This window comes from Ambystoma mexicanum, chromosome 10 (genome assembly GCF_040938575.1).
Source record: "Ambystoma mexicanum isolate Mex_15411 chromosome 10, UKY_AmexF1_1, whole genome shotgun sequence".
Classification (NCBI taxonomy): domain Eukaryota; kingdom Metazoa; phylum Chordata; class Amphibia; order Caudata; family Ambystomatidae; genus Ambystoma; species Ambystoma mexicanum.
The window spans coordinates 602,259,638-602,277,162 of record NC_090932.1 but is presented as its reverse complement, the minus strand read 5'-3'; the positions used below and the strand labels follow the sequence as shown (position 1 = coordinate 602,277,162).

Below are 17,525 nucleotides of genomic sequence, written 5' to 3'. Positions count from 1 at the left end.
AGAGCATAACAATCTATCGAACCCAGGCCCCGCACGCTCACTTCAAAGGGCCAGCGGCTTCGCATTCTCAACTGGATACCTGTACTTGGTGCTCCAAACTTCCCCCCTGCTGATTTGCCTTGACTCTAGCGCACTACCTTACGTATGCCATCGCAGCACTGCAAGCTTTAACTACAATAAAGTACTTTTTACCAGTCTCCGATCGCACTCTGTTGTAATCTGTACCTTGCCATCAATGTATTTACCTTATCTACACAGTCTGCTCGTAAATAATATCACGGCCAAGATTTGGTACACATGATTCTACAATTCACTCTGTGTGTCACTAAGGCTGGCGTAGTATATTTGCACTAACATTGACTCTAATGTACATACTCCGTTGACGACACTGTTTTGACCTGCATTTACGCTCCATTTGTTAAAGCTCTGCATTCATGTATGCATCACTCGTCAGATTCCTCTTCCCTGCGCTGCCCTGAGCTCCCGCCCACTGCTAGCCAAGCCACTGCGCCCTCATAGTACCCCAGTACCTACTCTTGAGTAACTTGCACACTCTTTATCACCATGCCAGCTATTAATTCAACCCCCTGCACGCCCAGCAGCCCAGACAGCATAGCATGCCCTACACACCACCCCAAAGTGAACAAATCACTTTCACACGCAGCAAGAATACCCCCTACGCTCTTTCTGCCATCCTTCTGTGCCACCCGCCCTACAGAACTTCACTCCCGCCCACTCCGACAAGACAACTACACCGCCCAACATCCTACCAGGAAGCACTTGCACCTGCCTAGAGCCCCCCACAGGCCTAGCACACACCCCAGGCCCACACTGCAGAGAAACCAACTCCTGGGAAACCACTCTAGACACAGTCCTAGCACAACCAAACCGAACTCTGATACTCCGGCACTGACCCTGCACAACCCATTAACCTCACCTACCGCCACTCAAGGCCACACTAAGAAGTTTCTCCCACCACAAACCTCCCTCACGCAACTCAACTGCGCAATGATTAACGCTTGCTCCCTCCCAGCCCACGCCAATGATTTCCACGACCTGCTCATTGATGTGGACCTTGACATCCTCACCCTCACAAAAACCTGGCTACATGCAGCCTCAAGCCCTTCCATCAGCCTTGGACTCCCAACTGGCTATGCCATGTTCCATAAGGACAGAACCACCAACAAGGGAGGCGGTGTGGCACTCATCGCCAAAGACTCATATCACCATTAGACAAATCCGCTCATCAGTGGATGAACACACCAACACGTTAACGGTCAAACTTGCCCTATCGCCCAACGACACTATCCACATACGTCATCTAACGCCCCCCCCCCCCCTCTGGCCCACTACTAGATTTCCAAACCAATCTCTTCCACCAGATTGGGCAGAATCTAAAAAGAAACACCAAAGCAATCCTCCTAGGCGACTTTAACCTAGGTCTTAAAGACGCTAAAGACAAACGGAGCAAAGCCCTTGACAAAGCACTCCTCGACATGGGCTTCATCCAAAGAGTTAATGACCCTACCCATGTCAAAGGGAACGTATTGGACTGGCTAGCGGACCACAACTGTGCCTTAGGTATCAGCTCCAACACCCCCTGCCCCTGGACCGACCTCCACCTTGTACACTTCCACGTCCCCACTGAAATCAAGCCTAAACCTACCAAACCAGTACCCCCAGCTATGGCTAGATCCTCCAGGCTCCTCACTAAGGATAGGCTAATTCCTCTCCTTAAGGCATCCCCTGCATTAAAACCCCAATTTGCCACAGACCCCGCAGCGTTGGCAGACTTGTACAACAGTACCATAAAAACAGCCCTGGACACCATCGCACCTCTAATGATGAAAAAAGTGAAAAATGGGGAAACTCAAACTCTTGGTTTACACAAGAGTTATTAGACCTGAGCCAGGAAGCGATTGGCGCTCACCACCTGGAAATCCCACCCATCCCCCACCTCTCTAGAGGCATACAAAACACTTGCCTCACAGTACAAAAAAGAAATCACCATAGCCAAATCCTCATCCTACAACTCCAGAATAGACAATGCTAAGTCTGAGTCAAAGGAACTGTTCGCTATCTATAAGGAGCTGGCATCCCCGCCAACAAACACTAAAGCAACAGTAAAAGATGAAGCATGGTGCAACAACATACAAATCGCCATGATAAAAAAATATAAACACCCTCCAAGAAAAAATAAAAGCCCAACTCAATGCCCTCCCGAAAACCAACACACACCCTGCTCCAAACTGTCACCTTGACAGAAAAGACAGCCAACCATTCTCATTCAGAGAAGTCACTGAAACTGAAGTCCTAGCCCTCATGAAAGGCATCAAATCCTCCACCTGTAAAGGGGACCCCTGCCCCGCAGCCCTCATTAAAGACTGCACAGAACCCCTAGCTCCATTCCTTACAGCATTTATCAATGCCTCGTTCTCCTCAGGTGTCGTCGTCCCCTCCCTCAAAGAATCATGGGTTTGTCCACTTATAAAAAAAGAATCACTTGATCCGGATCAACCAAACAACTATAGACCAATAACCACCATCCCTATTCTGCTAAGGATACTAGATAAGGCAGCCTACCAACAGATTCAACACTACCTGGAAGACAAGAATATCCTGGGCAAGAGGCAATCCGGTTTCTGGCCATGCCACGGGAACGAGACCGCCCTACTAGATTTAAAAATGCAGTTACAGCAAACGATGGATGAAGGGGAACCAGCACTGCTCCTGTTCCTAGACCTGTCTGCTGCATTCGATCTTGTGGATCACAAGACTCTCCACATCCTGGATCACTTCCTTCCTTGAAGGTAAACTCATGAGAGTATTCTCTGTCCAGGACTGCGCAACCCCCATCCACTATGGAGTCCCCCAGGGATCCGGTACTTCATCCAGCCTCTACAACATCTTCACCCTCCCTCTCTTGATGATCACGGCATAGCATACACAAACTATGCCGATGATACTCAGGTTCTTCTCCCACTCACTGGTTCTTATGGACAAGATGTAGCCACACTCAACAAGGTCTACGCCATCATCCAGGCCTGGAGGGCCGCAAATGGTCTCTGTCTCAATGGAGACCAGACAGAAATACTACTGGTATTTCCCAAACAAGTCCTCAGCAAACTGGAAAGCAAGTATGCATCTTTCAACATTGACAATATGACCATCACCACCGCAGCAGCTGCCAAAACTCTAGGAGTATACCTAGATCCCACACTCTCCATGTCACGACAAGTGAACGCTATCGCCTCCTCTGCGGCATTAACCACCAAGAACATAAATGCCATCAAACCTTACTTCTCCACCAAAAATTGCTTGGCAATAGCAAGATATTAAATACACAAAGGAGGAAGGTATAGAATAGTTCGAAACCCATCGTCTCATTGGCCTAACAGTAGAGGTAAATTAATCTACCACATAAAAAACTGAAAAAATGAATGTCCTGCACACCCTCAGTATGCTATTAAATTACAATTCAATTTACGCGTGTGCGATGGAGAGTTTTGAAGAGAATGCGCTCTTTCACTGGGAGCCAGTTTGCGTCTCCTCTAGCCTGGGTGATGTGCTCTCTCTTGGGGATGCTGAGGGCTGCTCATTGTGCGTTTGTTTTGTGTGGTTTGTAATTTATTCATGTTTTTGGATGATGAGCCTAGGAACAAGACGTTGCAATAGTCCAGATTTTTAGGATACCCCCCATTTTGGAAAGAAGTTGTTGCTTGATCCTTGAACTAGTGGTGTTGAAGGAATCCACGTCTCTAATAAAAACTTCTCCGATGAATGTTCCGTCATTGAAGACATTGTGAACAGAAACATGTTGGGATTTTATTTTCTGAGACGCATGTTAAAAAATGTATTCTTTATGTACGTTCTTGGTTATATGTTGTTAATTCTGTTATGTTATGTATTTATGATTTACACAGGTGATTTCCTTTAATTGAAGGTTGTCCAAGGGATAAAAATGGCCGGTTGTACGTTTTCATAAAATGTATGAATTCTTTTTAAAAGAACAATACATTTTTTTGAATAAATTGAATTATAATTTAATAGAATACTGAGGGTGTGCAGGACATTCATTTTTTCAGTTTGTTCTGTGGTAGATGAATTTACCTTCACTATTAGGCCAATGAGACAATGGGTTTCGAACTATTCTATACCTTCCTCCTTTGTGTATTTAATATGATCAGGTCTACCCCCGACCTTGGAGTAGGGTTGTTCTAGAGGGGGTTTGTTTGTGTATCCTGTCTTATATATATGTAATTGGGAGGCTCTTGGAGGTCTCGCAGGTGATACTAGTTATAAAACCTTTCAGATTGCAAGAAACAGAGTAGCATCTCTCCCTTGACCCCGTGGGTTGTGGTTCCTGTTCCACAATGGCAGATCTTTCAGATAAGTGTCTGGCATTCAGTGAGGATCATATTAAGAAACTATTGGATTCATTGTCAATATTAACTGGTACCCCGGAAGAAGGGGGCAATAAGAACAATGATCAATGGGATGAGCTGGCACAATTAAGAAAGCGTGCAATTCGCAATTACATGGAGCAATAATGTTAGAATATCTAAAGAACCAAGCTCTCCCACAAGGACTGGTCGTGAGAAATGAACCACGGCTATTCCTGGACAACAATGAAATGGAGCTATATAGCCAATAAGTGTGGCAGAGACTGGTTAGTTTTAATTATTGACACAGCTCACGAAGTCTCAAAACAAATTGAAATTGACATTAATAAGTTGCAGGAAGAACTTAAAAAACAAATAGATTTGGAATCCTTTAAAGTAAAATTGGAACAACATTTGAAAGATCTGGTTGAATTAAAAAATGACAACACTTCTGAAAGAATAAAAAGGATGAGAAAAGATCCTGCAAATTTTGCTCATGAAAAAGCTTTTCCATACACAACAGAAGGACATAAATTTGGGAATAACCCACAGGGATTTAACAACAAGAGACGGGTACATTTTCGAGATACGTCTTTCAGCTCTAGTGATGATGGTAGTAATGGTCCCGAAGGTTTAGGTGCACCGCAAGGCGCCAGCAAGGGCAGGGGCCAGAGGGGATCGAATCGACAAAGGCAGAATGGCTCTTTTTTAGGAAGGGGCACAGATCGAGGAGCATGGAACGGCCAAATGCAGACTCGAAGCAGATCAAGGAATCAATGGTAGTCAATCTATCTAACTACCAACTGAACACGAAAGAGGAGGCAGTTCTGAATAAGGGTCTGAACTTTGTGACCACTAAGAAACACGACCCATTCGAATTTAGGATCAAATTTCAGGGGTTCGTGCGTACAATACATCTTAATGAATACTTTAGTGAAGGTAATGATTTTACCAACACTCATTCGAGTGGTTTAAGAAATAAATCTACCTTCAACGCTCCTAATTATAGTCATTCCCCGGAATCGATTGTATTTAAAAAACAGGTGTTGTGTGAAATACGCAAATTAGAGCTAATGGATAATCGTCATCACTCCAATTTTAGCAACATCCAACGTGCCCTCATAACTAAACTAGCCAAAAACAAAGAGGTTATAGTTAGACAGGCTGATGAAGGAGGAGCCATTGTTCTATTAAATCGTGTCGACTATATCAATGAATGCATGAGGCTTCTTAGTGATGAAAAAAGTTATTGTCCCCTGAAGAATGACCCCACCATGGAATTAGTTGGCATTATGAAGGACAAAGTGTCCAGTGCTCTTGAGGCTAAAATGATCAGTCAACAGGAATCTGAATACCTTACAAGAGAACAGGGAAGAGTCCCCGTGTTCTATATATTACCTAAAATACACAAAGGTTTAACTAATCCACCTGGTCGACCTATAATTTCAGGGGTAAGCTCGATTCTTGAACCCTTGTCGAAATATGCAGATTTTTACCTGAGACCTTTCGTCATGAAAATGTCCAGCTATCTCAGAGACACTGCAGATGCCATCAACAAAATTGAGAATCTCGAGTTCACCCCAGGACACAACTTATTAATTGGTCTTGATATGCAATCCCTTTACACAGTAATACCACAAAGAGCTACTCTAGAAGTGGTTGAAGAAAATCTGCACAACAGAGAAGACGGACATCCTGTCAGCAGTGCTTTCATTATGTGGTGTACCGAATTTGCATTAACCAAGAAGTTTTTCCAATTCCAAGGGCAATTCTATCAGCAAGTGGAAGGCACGGCAATGGGGGCAGCTATGGCCCCCAACCTAGCTAACCTTTATGTTGAATTGTTTTAAAAAACTGTGATTTATCCTGCAAACAATCCTTACAGAATCCATCTACGTAAGTGGTTGAGATATATAGATGTTTTCATTATTTGGGATGGCACTAAGGAGGAAGCCTCCATTTTTGTAGATTGGCTGAACACCCAAAATAGATATCTCAAATTCACCCAAGATATAAGCGAGGAAGAAATTAATTTTCTTGACATTACTATATTTCATCATCTGGGGGTGCTGAAAGTAAGACCATTTAGCAAAAGTACTGATAAGAATGCCTTGTTAGACTATTCGAGTCACCATGCCAAACATATAAAATCCAATCTACCATTTGGACAGTTTATCAGGCTAAAAAGAAACAGCAGCTTTAACAAGATTATTGTAAAAGTGCGGAGATCTTGACCAACAGACTTACTGAGAAAGGCTATCCAAAACAGCTAATCAGAATATCGGCCAAGAGAGCCTACAACAACAACCATGAGGCCTTATTGGAAAAAAGAGAAAAGAATGATAACAAAACTGGAATAGTGTTTGTAAATACCTTTTCAAACCTTTCTTATAAAATCAAAAATATTGTGAATAAGACTTGGAAAAAAGTATATAAGAACAAAGAAACTCCCCCCACCCCCCACTTGTGGCATTTAGAAGAAGCCAACATCTTAAAAACATGTTGGTGAGGAAATGACATCTCCGAAATACAGAAACATATGCCCCGACAGACCACTCTTTGGGGTTTCCCTACTGTGAAAGGCCATTTTCCATGCGGCCAGTGTACTATGTGCAGATTTACCAAGGGAACTACTCATGTCAATATTGGCCTAGAAACCAATTGGGTACTAGGTGAGATGACAAATTGCAATACAGAAAATGTCATTTATATGATTACGTGTCCTTGTGGTTTAAAGTATATTGGGAAAACCAACAGAAAATGTCGCATTAGAATGATGGAGCATCGGAGATGTATTAAAAATAAAGTGTTAACTGCACCAATGGTTAAACATTTTGTAGAAAAAGAGCATAGTCATGAGAGTTTTGAATGGACTATTTTAAAAAAGGTTACAGGTTTGACTAAAACTGATACGACCACAGATTGGCTAATTTTGAACAAAAGATGATCTTCAAAATTCAAAGCCATATTGATGGTTTAAATGAAGGAATTGATTGGCATCATGTAAAATTATGATTGGTAAATTTCCATTATTATTGTTGTTTTCCTTTAGGTCATTAACTGATTACAATAAAGTAAGAAGCACTTTCTGTATTTATGATAGACGCATGATGAGCTAATTCTGCTCTGTAAGATGTGATGAGCTAAATTTGGGCAGCACTGCACTACTAAGGCAACACTCTTGTAGTCATTTTTTACATGTCCTTTTCGTTCTTATGTACGAGGGGTGGATTGTTTTCAACATCCGATATATTCAAGGCATCTTTGCGTCCCCCCCCCCTTTTTTCGTCCCTAAGCCAGTTCTTGTACTACCCCACCTCGTTGTTCTCTTTTTCTGGACTTATTCTGATTACACCACCATGTTCCCACGCCTATGCCAAAACAGGGCGCCTTGCCGGTTATGAAGCTTGTCTCTATTATGATAACTTTACCTAATGTATGTTCTGTTGAACAACTCAGTGCGTTTCACCCTTGTTTTTGTCCTGGGCTTCCCTAATAAATTAAGGGGATCCGTTAATTTATGACGTGCATGTAGGAACATTGCGATATATATGCTGATTTATATCGTTTTAGGCTCCGTAGCACTTTTCAATATGGCGCATGATATGCTGAGTATGTTGGTCGTATATGAGAGTCCATCGTTTGTTTTCACTCTATTTATACTGTTGAATCCGGAACCGGCGCTCAAGTCTGGCGTAGCGCGTTCTATTGGAAATTCCTGTTTCAGGTAAATGTGCGTTGTGGCTGTGCTCGTTACGCGTTGATTACTGTGTCATTTAGCCTGAGAGTAAGAAAAGTGATGGTATTAATGTGCAACACGAATACGGCTGCATGCAGATTATCTAGCGTGTTTACTCGCGTGTACGAGAGCTAGTGCAGGACGCGTATTGGCGTGTCCTCTAGTATTGAGAACTTGCTTTTGGGTAGCATTGAGCGAGATTGGTATCTCATGCCCAGATGGTTATATTTAGGGTTGTATTAATAGAGAATTACGCTACGAGGAGTGACATATTTGTTCATCTATTATGTCATTTCAGTGTGGTGTGCACTAATTGGCACAGTGTGGAGCAATCCAAGTATCTAGCCCATCTATGGATGAAGACTAAAGGTGTGGACACTAAATAACGAACTACTCAGGTAATTTAGTGTTGTATTTCAATCAGCTATAAAGGTATTAGTCTAGTCGATTTACCACGTGATATAACTAAGCTGATGGTTGGCTTTGTTTCTTTGCAGATATCTGTTTGTTTTTTTGCGATTCACAAGCATAACGTTGTATTTGAAGAGCTTGATGTTTCAAGCACTAGGCAACGCATTTAAAGAAATCAGTTGCAAGAGGCTTAAGAATCAATCAAAAGTATATAGTCTCTGGAATTTTACGATTCGGTTGATGCTGTAACCGTTTTGGTAGCTTGCCTTTCTGAATTTGTGAAGATAGAGGCCAGCTTACCTATTTGGGAGAATTTGTCTCATGGCCACTAATATAGGTTTTTTCATTTTTGTTTTTAGATTTTTAGGATGCCCCCCATTTTGGAAAGAAGTTGTTGCTTGATCCTTGAACTAGTGGTGTTGAAGGAATCCACTTCTCTAATAAAAACTCCCCCGATGAATGTTCCATCATTGAAGACATTGTGAACAGAAACATGTTGGGATTTTATTTTCTGAGACACATGTTAAAACATGTATTCTTTATGTACGGTCTTGGTTATATGTTGTGAATTCTGTTATGTTATGTATTTATGATTTACACAGGTGATTTCCTTTAATTGAAGGTTGTCCAAGGGATAAAAATGGGTGGTTGTATGTTTTTATAAAATGTATGAATTCTTTTTAAAAGAACAATACATTTTTTTGAATAAATTGAATTGTAATTTAATAGCATACTGAGGGTGTGCAGGACATTCATTTTTTCAGTTTGTTCTGTGGTAGATGAATTTACCTCTACTATTACGCCAATGAGGCCTTCCTCCTTTGTGTATTTAATAGGATTAGGTCTACCCCGGACCGTGGAGTAGGGTTGTTCTAAGAGTGGGTTTGTTTGTGTATTCTGTCTTATATATATGGCCATAGCAAGAGCCACTGTGGGAGCGATGCTAGACTATTGCAACGTCTTGTTCCTAGGCTCATCATCCTAAAACATGAATAAATTACAAACCACACAAAACAACGCACTATAAGCAGCCCTCAGCATCCCCAAGAGAGAGCACATCACCCAGGCTAGAGGAGACGCAAACTGGCTCCCAGTGAAAGAGCGCATTCTCTTCAAAACTCTCCATCACACACGCTTGCCCATCTCAAATGGCCTCCTCATGCCTATCAGAAGCTATTCACCAAGCCACTTCAAACAGACCTAAACTGACTCAACAGTGCAACCAGCTTGCGGTCCCTACTTTTAGTAGACACAAAGCAGGAGGCTCCAGCTTTGCTGTCCTAGCCCCCAAAAACTGGAATGCGCTACCACCCGCCCTCAGGAAAGAGCCCTCCATCACTTTATTCCACAAGGCACTCAAAACACAACTCTTCCGATAGCCCACCCCCGCCTAAGCGTGACATACTTGTACTGCCACTACTGTATCTTCATTGTAGCTCGACAGGCAACTGTTTGCTCACCTAAACAAGTACTTAGTATCCCACCATGTAAAGTGTTGTCCATCCAAGATACGTATCTTGTAACAGCGCCACAATGCCCTTGGGCCGCTGGTGCTTTAGAAACCAAATAAAATAAATAAAAATACAAAATGACCCAGTGGATTAATCCTAATATCTTTGCAAGACCTGTTGACCCCCCGCCAAATATTAATAGCTCAACGGGTGCTGTGGGTTGATTTAACTAACAAATATATACGTGGCTGCATAGTGGTACTGTTTATGCAACTCTCTCCAGGAGGTAAACACTGTGTACGCACGGCGTGTGAATGGTCCTGTTGAGTCCCTTTTATCCGGCAAGGATAGTGGGGGGAGGCCTAAGGATATGGTGAATCGGGCTCATACAAAATAGTCTAAGGCAGCTCCTTGCAGGATAGACCAGCCTCTCTCAGGTTCAAACACAGTGGATTTGGTTTTTGGGGGACAGTCTCAGTGCAGTGCGGGTCCTGGGGGCGTGGCGTGTGATGGATGATATTGAATGACCGTTGCAGCCAAGGCCATGTGCATGTCATTTATCTGATAACCTTAATGACTCCCCTATTGGTTCTCCCAAGGTAGTCATTGGATCAGTCTTTGGTGATCCTGTCATGGAATGTGGCAGGAGATAAACCTAGGTTTGCCAGGGGAGACCTTGTTTCTCTTTGAAAATGCGGACATACTTCCTCCTGTGACAGTCTCCTGTGGGAGTATTATGGGTGGATGGTTTTATGGCACACTCGTTGGCTCAGAGAAATAAGAAGGGGCACAACTCTGGAGCTCTGTGCACACTGGTCAAATCAGCCGTGCAAGCAGGTTTTTTTACCCTCGACTCTTCGCACGCTTTCCTTCAGATGGTTAGAATATGCAGAATGGCTTCAATGATTTACTACTGGTCAGCCTTTATAATAACCCCCACACCGAGCATGCAAGAAATTGCCTTTTTATTTTATCATCTGTGAATGGAGGGCCTCCTCCCTTGATATCTTCACAAAACACATTTATCATCATCATCATCATGGGGAGGGGGCTGTGTCCATGCCAAACTGGGTGAAGGGTTATCTAATGCATTGTACAATGACCCAGAGGATGCTTTGGCGGGGATCCCCACGCCTGTTATGATTGATGATAGAATGTGTGCAGAAGGACTGAGGCTCTGGCACTATCTTTTTGATTGGGGACTGCACATTAAGGGGCACTTCCCCAATGACATTCCTGGTAAACCCACCTTTTCTTTGGCATTGATACGCTCTACAATTAATTACCTCTGTGCCCTGGTTAAATCCTGGGACGCAGTTGTGAGTTTTGAAGTGTTGGCCGATATCTGCAGTGATCATTTTCCAATCAGGCTCGAACTTAAAATCTCAAGGATGTGTGCCCCGTCTCTGTAGTCGTACCTTCCTGAGGTGGCTTTTGGATGCCTCTAGGCAGAGGCTCAAATGGAAGCCAAGCGAGAAGGAGGTTAATCACTGTGAACTGGAAATCTTGTTTGCAGGGCCGGTTGACCAGAGTATTATCCAAACTGAATTTAGGTCTCTAATGTCTAATCTAACTGACACATTTTCCATAATGGCTGGTAGAGGGAAATGGGCCAGTCAGGTCTGGCTGGTTTGACTCAGAATGCACAAGGACAAAATCTAGGCTACTTACAGCATGAAAAAATCCTTTGGCCTCTAAAACTACCATTGTTGGTGCCAGGTCTCTATTCAAGAATTCAATTGCCAAGAGTAAAAGGGAAATTGAATCTGACGCATGGGAGGCATGGGTCCGAGTGTTGGATAACAACGAGACTAAACTATTTTGGGAAATGGTGAACAAAGGGCCTTTTAATAAATATAAGTCCAAATCCCAGGAGCTTACGTTCTCCGACCAGGCCTGGCTGGCACATTTTCCTCATTGTATATATAGTATGGGTGTAGATGCAGAAACATCTAGGTACCACCATACAGAAGTCCCTTTAGGGAATGTGGAGGTTAGAAATTGGGGCAAGGATCGTGTTCACTGTGGGTGAAATCTTAATAGACATCAGGGGCCAGCATTGTGACAGGGCACCTGACCCAGATAATGTCCCGGCTGACCTGTTCCTATCTGAGCCCGATCTGTGGGCGCCAGTCCTGGTCTTTCCTTTTAATGCAATCTGTGCATGGGGCATGATCCTGACGTCCTGACTGCACATCATTATCCAGCCCATGTATAAGAAAGGACCACAGGCTTTACTGGCCTTGTTTAGGCCTATCTCCCTCCTGGCTTCCCTCTTTAAAATCTGTGAGCATGCTTTTTTTTAGCCAGATTGAAGGCATGGGCAGTGGGTAGTAACATTCTCTCACCTGTACAGCTGGGGTTCAGACCAAGTCTCGGTACTTCTGAGCAGTGTATGAACCTCTGTCTGTTGGTGGCCATCTCAGTGTATGTCAAGGAGGAGCCGATGTATCTAGCCTTCATGGATCTGAGCACAGCGTTTGACAAGGTCAAACGCGCCAAGCTTTGGCACATTCTCAGATCAATGAACTGCCCACAGGCTCTGGTTAACGGTTTGGTTAGAGTGCACTATACAACCCAGGCCTGTGTGAGGAGTGGTGCCAGTGGACGATGCACTGCCTCCTTCCCTGTGGAGTTGGGGGTTCTGCAGGGATGTGTCCTGGCCCCCTACTCTTTTGTTTATATATTAATGGCTTGCATGACCATCTGTTAACTTCCACAGGATGATGGTCCTAATGGCGTATACCCCCGGAGCATAGCCATGATTATACCTCCTTTATGGATGCTTTACACCTTGCTGCGAATGCTAAGAAATCGGTTGTAATGGGCTGTTACAAGGGGAAGCGTACTATAATGTTTTGTGCAATGTTCTGTAAGGGTGTACAGATTCTCAGTGTGCATAGTTATGATCATCTGGGGGTCAGGTTTTCCTCCAACTTTAGTCCTGAGCCTCATGTGAGCAAGCAGAGGGCAAGATTTTAACAGCTGATTGATGGGGTAACCAGGGCCATAGCTATGTTCAAGGCCAAACCAATTAATTTTGTGCTAAAGATATCTAATGGCAAAGCGGTATCAGTCACCAGTTTTGGCATGGAGCTATGGAGCTACAGCAATGTGAACTCTATCCGGGTGGTGGAGAACAATTTGTTCAAAGGTTTTGGGCCTTCCTCGTTCAGCCACACATTTTGGTGTACATTTAGAACAAGGCTGCAAATGTATTAATGACACAACCTCAGCAGAGCCTGTTCTTGATTGATTTAGACTCTGGGGGCAATGCCAAGGCTGTTCTGACCCAGGAGCTAATCAGATATCTGGTCATTAACGATTTCTAACGGGAGAATTCCCTGGTTGAGATATGTCCAGGCAAAGAAGTTAATGTGGCTAATTTGTACCCACCACTTGGCATTTTAACTGTTGCTGGAAACTGAACTATGTCATGGAGGGTCCATTTGTATACTGGGGAGAAGAGAGAGAGTCATGTGAGAGCATGAAACCCAAGAATAGGAGGCTGGCAGTGATTATGGCACCTGGTGAAGGACCCTTCTCTGCGAATACCCACAACAAGGGCACGTTTTGATTGGGTCTTCTTACGAGCCGTGATGGCAGCATGTTACAGAGACACAGTCAACCAATCATGCCCTTTGTGCAATGCATTCCGGGAGGATCTGCCCCATCTTCAGTATTTTTGTCCGGTGTATACAAGATCAAGAGGGCAAATACTTAAGCCATTGTTACAGGAGATAGGATTTGTTTAGCATCAAACTGCGTTGACCTATTTGCTGTGGGTGGAGTCACCCCGTGTTGTGGGCACTTCTGTCCTTCTTGAGGTATGCACTGTACATTAGGAAGCATACAAAAAAAATTGTGAGCACAATCTGGATATTCATTGTTGAATGGTATAGATTTTAGCCTGTGTGCCAACATTTTTACATGTGATATTGTTATTTTTGTATTATTTTTGTAATCTGTGGTGTGATTCCAAAATAAATGTATAATATTAAATGCATTTGTATGTGTTTCCTTGGCACAAGTATGTATTTCCTTGTGTATGCGGTGTGTGGTTATAGTAATGTTAGCAGAATATTCTTCCTAGAATTGTGTTTCATTGCTTGAGTGTAAATTGGAAAGTGTATGCTATGGGGGTTGAGAGTATGTTTGGAATGTGTACCCAGTGGAGGCCAGAGTGTTTGGTTAGAGTAGTATCTAAATATTGCTGTAATTATGTCTTTTCTTGCTTGAGTGTGGCTATTGTTACGGGAATTGTTTTTTCATTTTAGTGTATGTTGGAATGTGTACACTTTGGGGGTTCAGTGTGTTGTGTTATGTGCGGGTCAGTGTGTGTGTGTGTTTTATGTGAATTCTCTATTTCCTTGCTTAAGTGTATGTTGTGTGTGTATGTTGTGATGTGTATGCAATGTGTGTGGGTGCGTATGTTGTGTGTGTGTGCGCACGCGCGCGTATGCTCTGTGTGGTTAAAGCCACGTAAATTGTATTTTAATGCATTAGTGTGTGTTTGTAATGTGTAAGCAGTGGGGGTAAGTGCATATGCTGGGTATGTGTTATATAGTGCTTGCTTGGATGGATTAAAGGTATGAGGTCACTGGGAGAATGCTGAGAGAGCGACTGAGTGTGGTTCAAGCCCAGGCAGTTGAGATATGTAGGCCTGAGTGCTGGGAGCCAGTCGGTTCCTCCAGGGCTCCGGCAGGACTCCCGGGTTCCTGGCTTGCTCCTATGTCACTACTTGTTATAACTTAATAAAAGGAACTTGTGAAGAACTCACTGGATGTCCCAAAGAGTGTTCTTTATAACAGTATGGTTTCTATAACAGGGGAGGAATGGGGCCAGATATGGAATAGAGCGCTCAAGAGCTCCAAATGTACATCCATCAAAGAGTCTGCATATAAACAATGCTTCCGGTGGTATATGACCCTGCACCGACTGCATGCTATTAATCTTGAAATGTCCCCCCTTTGCTGGCGGAATTGTGGCCAGGTGGGAGACCTGAGTCACATGTGGTGGTCCTGCCCAAAGCTGCAAGTTTTCTGGAAAGACATTCTGAGCTGTATTAAAGACATCTTGGGAATACAACTACCGCACAGCCCGACGGTGGTGATACTGGGTGCAGTTGCTGAAGATCTATACGATGCTAGTGGGGCTTGTGCTGCGCTTATTAATCACATGCTCACAGCAGCAAATATCATGCTAGCCCATGGTTGAAAAACAGAACAGGGTCCAATAGCGGCTATATGGTGGGTCAGAGTTTGGGGAATCATGGCGATGGAGAAGGTGTGCGGTCTGGCCAACGGCAAATATAGTAAATTCCTTGCAGTATGGCTCCCATTTCATGAATGTCTCGGGCAGAGAACAGAAGTATTTAAAGCCTGCTCTGGTCTGAAACTTCTCGGTTCTCTTAAGTGGGGCCGGGGGAGAGTCGTAGCTGTACCGCCCATGGGGAGAGCCCATGGAGGAAAGAATCCTCGTCAGCTGGAGGAACTCTGCTACGCCACCATGGGCTTGTTTCGTTCAAGGTTCAGGAGGTGGGGGCTGGTGGAATGGGATGTTAACATAAAGGTTCAAATTGATGTGAACTCTGATTCTTACAAATACTGTTAAACAGCGGATTACCCGTTTAAAACCTGTGGCTGTAAGTCAATGTAATGCTTGTCTAGAATTCACATTGAAACTAAATGCTTTAAAAAAAATAAAAATGAAGGCATATATTTTTGTTAATGTTTCTTGTTGTGGCTATACATTGAAAATTGTTCAAATATTAACGTGTCAAAGATATTTTGTAAAGTAATGGGTGACTTCAATCCACTGGGTTGTAAGAGGCACATCTGCTGAATAGAATCTACCGAAGATTTGTCTCATGTGTACATTCTATTATGCCTTTTATTGTACAGTGAATAACTTTAGTGAATGCAAACATGTGACTTATTAATTTTCTACCTAAAACTGGAAGCAGTATTTGATGTTTGTCTGGAGCTAAACTAGAAGTTTGCTTCTCCCATTTATAGTTTATGTGAAAGGCTTCAGGTCGAATCCGAAATGGATAGTGCGTACTTCCTTGAGACAATGGCTGGAAACTTCATGGATGTGGTGCAATACAATAAAGACAACCGAGCCTTTGAAGTAAGTGATAGAAATGTAGAAAGGCTGCTAGTGTGGAGTACATAGCGTTTGTGGAAGCATGTTTCTTTATAACAGAATGGTTATTGTTTGCCCGTACAAGTTAATATGGTCGCCCCTTCCATCTATGGGTTCTCCATCAACTGTGATTTCAGGTGTGTCCTCCTGCTTGGTTCTCTCCTGCATGTTGCTAACGCTGCTTACTTGTACTGATGCGCCACTGCTTTATTAGGCTGGTTACAGTAAGTTGTATTCTGCTTCTGTCAAAACCCATTAATGGTAGTATTGCTTTTGGCTGTTGTGTATAGTAAGGATTCTAAACAAACATACTCCATTTGTGTGTTTCTAGTATCTATTCCACAATATTCTGTCGAATTGTCTGTTTCCCTGACGATTAAGTGGATTTTCAAATGATTTTGACTACACCATTGTATTGCACCTGCACCCCGCCCCTTGTAGCTACACCCCTGCATTCAGCTCGAGCAATTGCAGAGGGAAGACAGAATCCAGTCGCAATCTTTGCAGGTCAGTGGTTGACCTTGATAACCCAGGCCTGTTGCTCCCTTATTGGGAAACCCAGTACCCACAATCTCTCTTTGACTCATACCCCTGGCATCCAGGAAAAAGGGTTGGCTTGTTTGGGATGTCCCTTTTATATATTCTGTTCGATCCTGAGGAACCTACGCCCTCCTTCTCCTATCTCACTTTGCCTGATCTGCCCTCTCCTTTAGACCACAGCTAAGAGCTGCTCCAATTCCTCTGGTCTTTATGCTGATGACTTTGCTTCCTTCGTCTCTTCCAAAATCCCCAAAATACTCGATGCATTGTCCACCCTTCCATTTATCCTAATATCCCCTTTATTCCTCCACCCTGTCTCACTTCCTATTTCTCTCCTACCTCCTCTGCTGTGTTGTTACATATCCTACCATTGGCCAAGCCATCCTGTGCTCCTATTGACACTTTCCCACCGCAGATTATGAAGGATCTTGTGCCTATCGCTTCCACTCACCTTTCCACCCTCTTCAACTAATACCTGTGAACTGGCATCTTCCCAGCCTGCTGCAAATGGACATTGCCCTACCCATATCCCATCAGATTTGAGTTTAACCGCTTAGTAAGCAATTCATGGTACTCACACTGACCCACTCAAATGTGGATCATCATCCAAATGCACAATTGAAACCTCTCACCCATGCCTCCATCTCCTAACCACCTCACCTGTTCCTCTTGATTTCTCCGCAGCCTACAACCATATTGACCATCCATCACTCTTGCAAACATTTTTATCATCCCTGGTTATAAGATCACTGTACACAACTTCATGACTTTGTAGTGGCTGGACCACTCCTACAACGCCTCTGCCTACCAGCTCTCCCTCTGGTTATCCCACGAGGATGAAACCTGTGCCCACTC

General features: G+C 43.5%; 1 protein-coding gene across 9 annotated transcripts in view; it reads left to right on the top strand.

Annotated features, from left to right (window-relative positions):
• LOC138491581 (putative serine protease K12H4.7) overlaps positions 1–17,525 on the top strand; it is a 1,111,489-nt gene that overhangs the window by 595,686 nt on the left and 498,278 nt on the right. For all 9 annotated transcript variants that reach the window (XM_069618167.1, XM_069618163.1, XM_069618161.1 and 6 more), the window contains one exon: positions 16,001–16,115. In XM_069618167.1, coding sequence (XP_069474268.1) covers positions 16,001–16,115 — 115 coding nt within the window. The remainder of the gene's footprint in view (positions 1–16,000; positions 16,116–17,525) is intronic.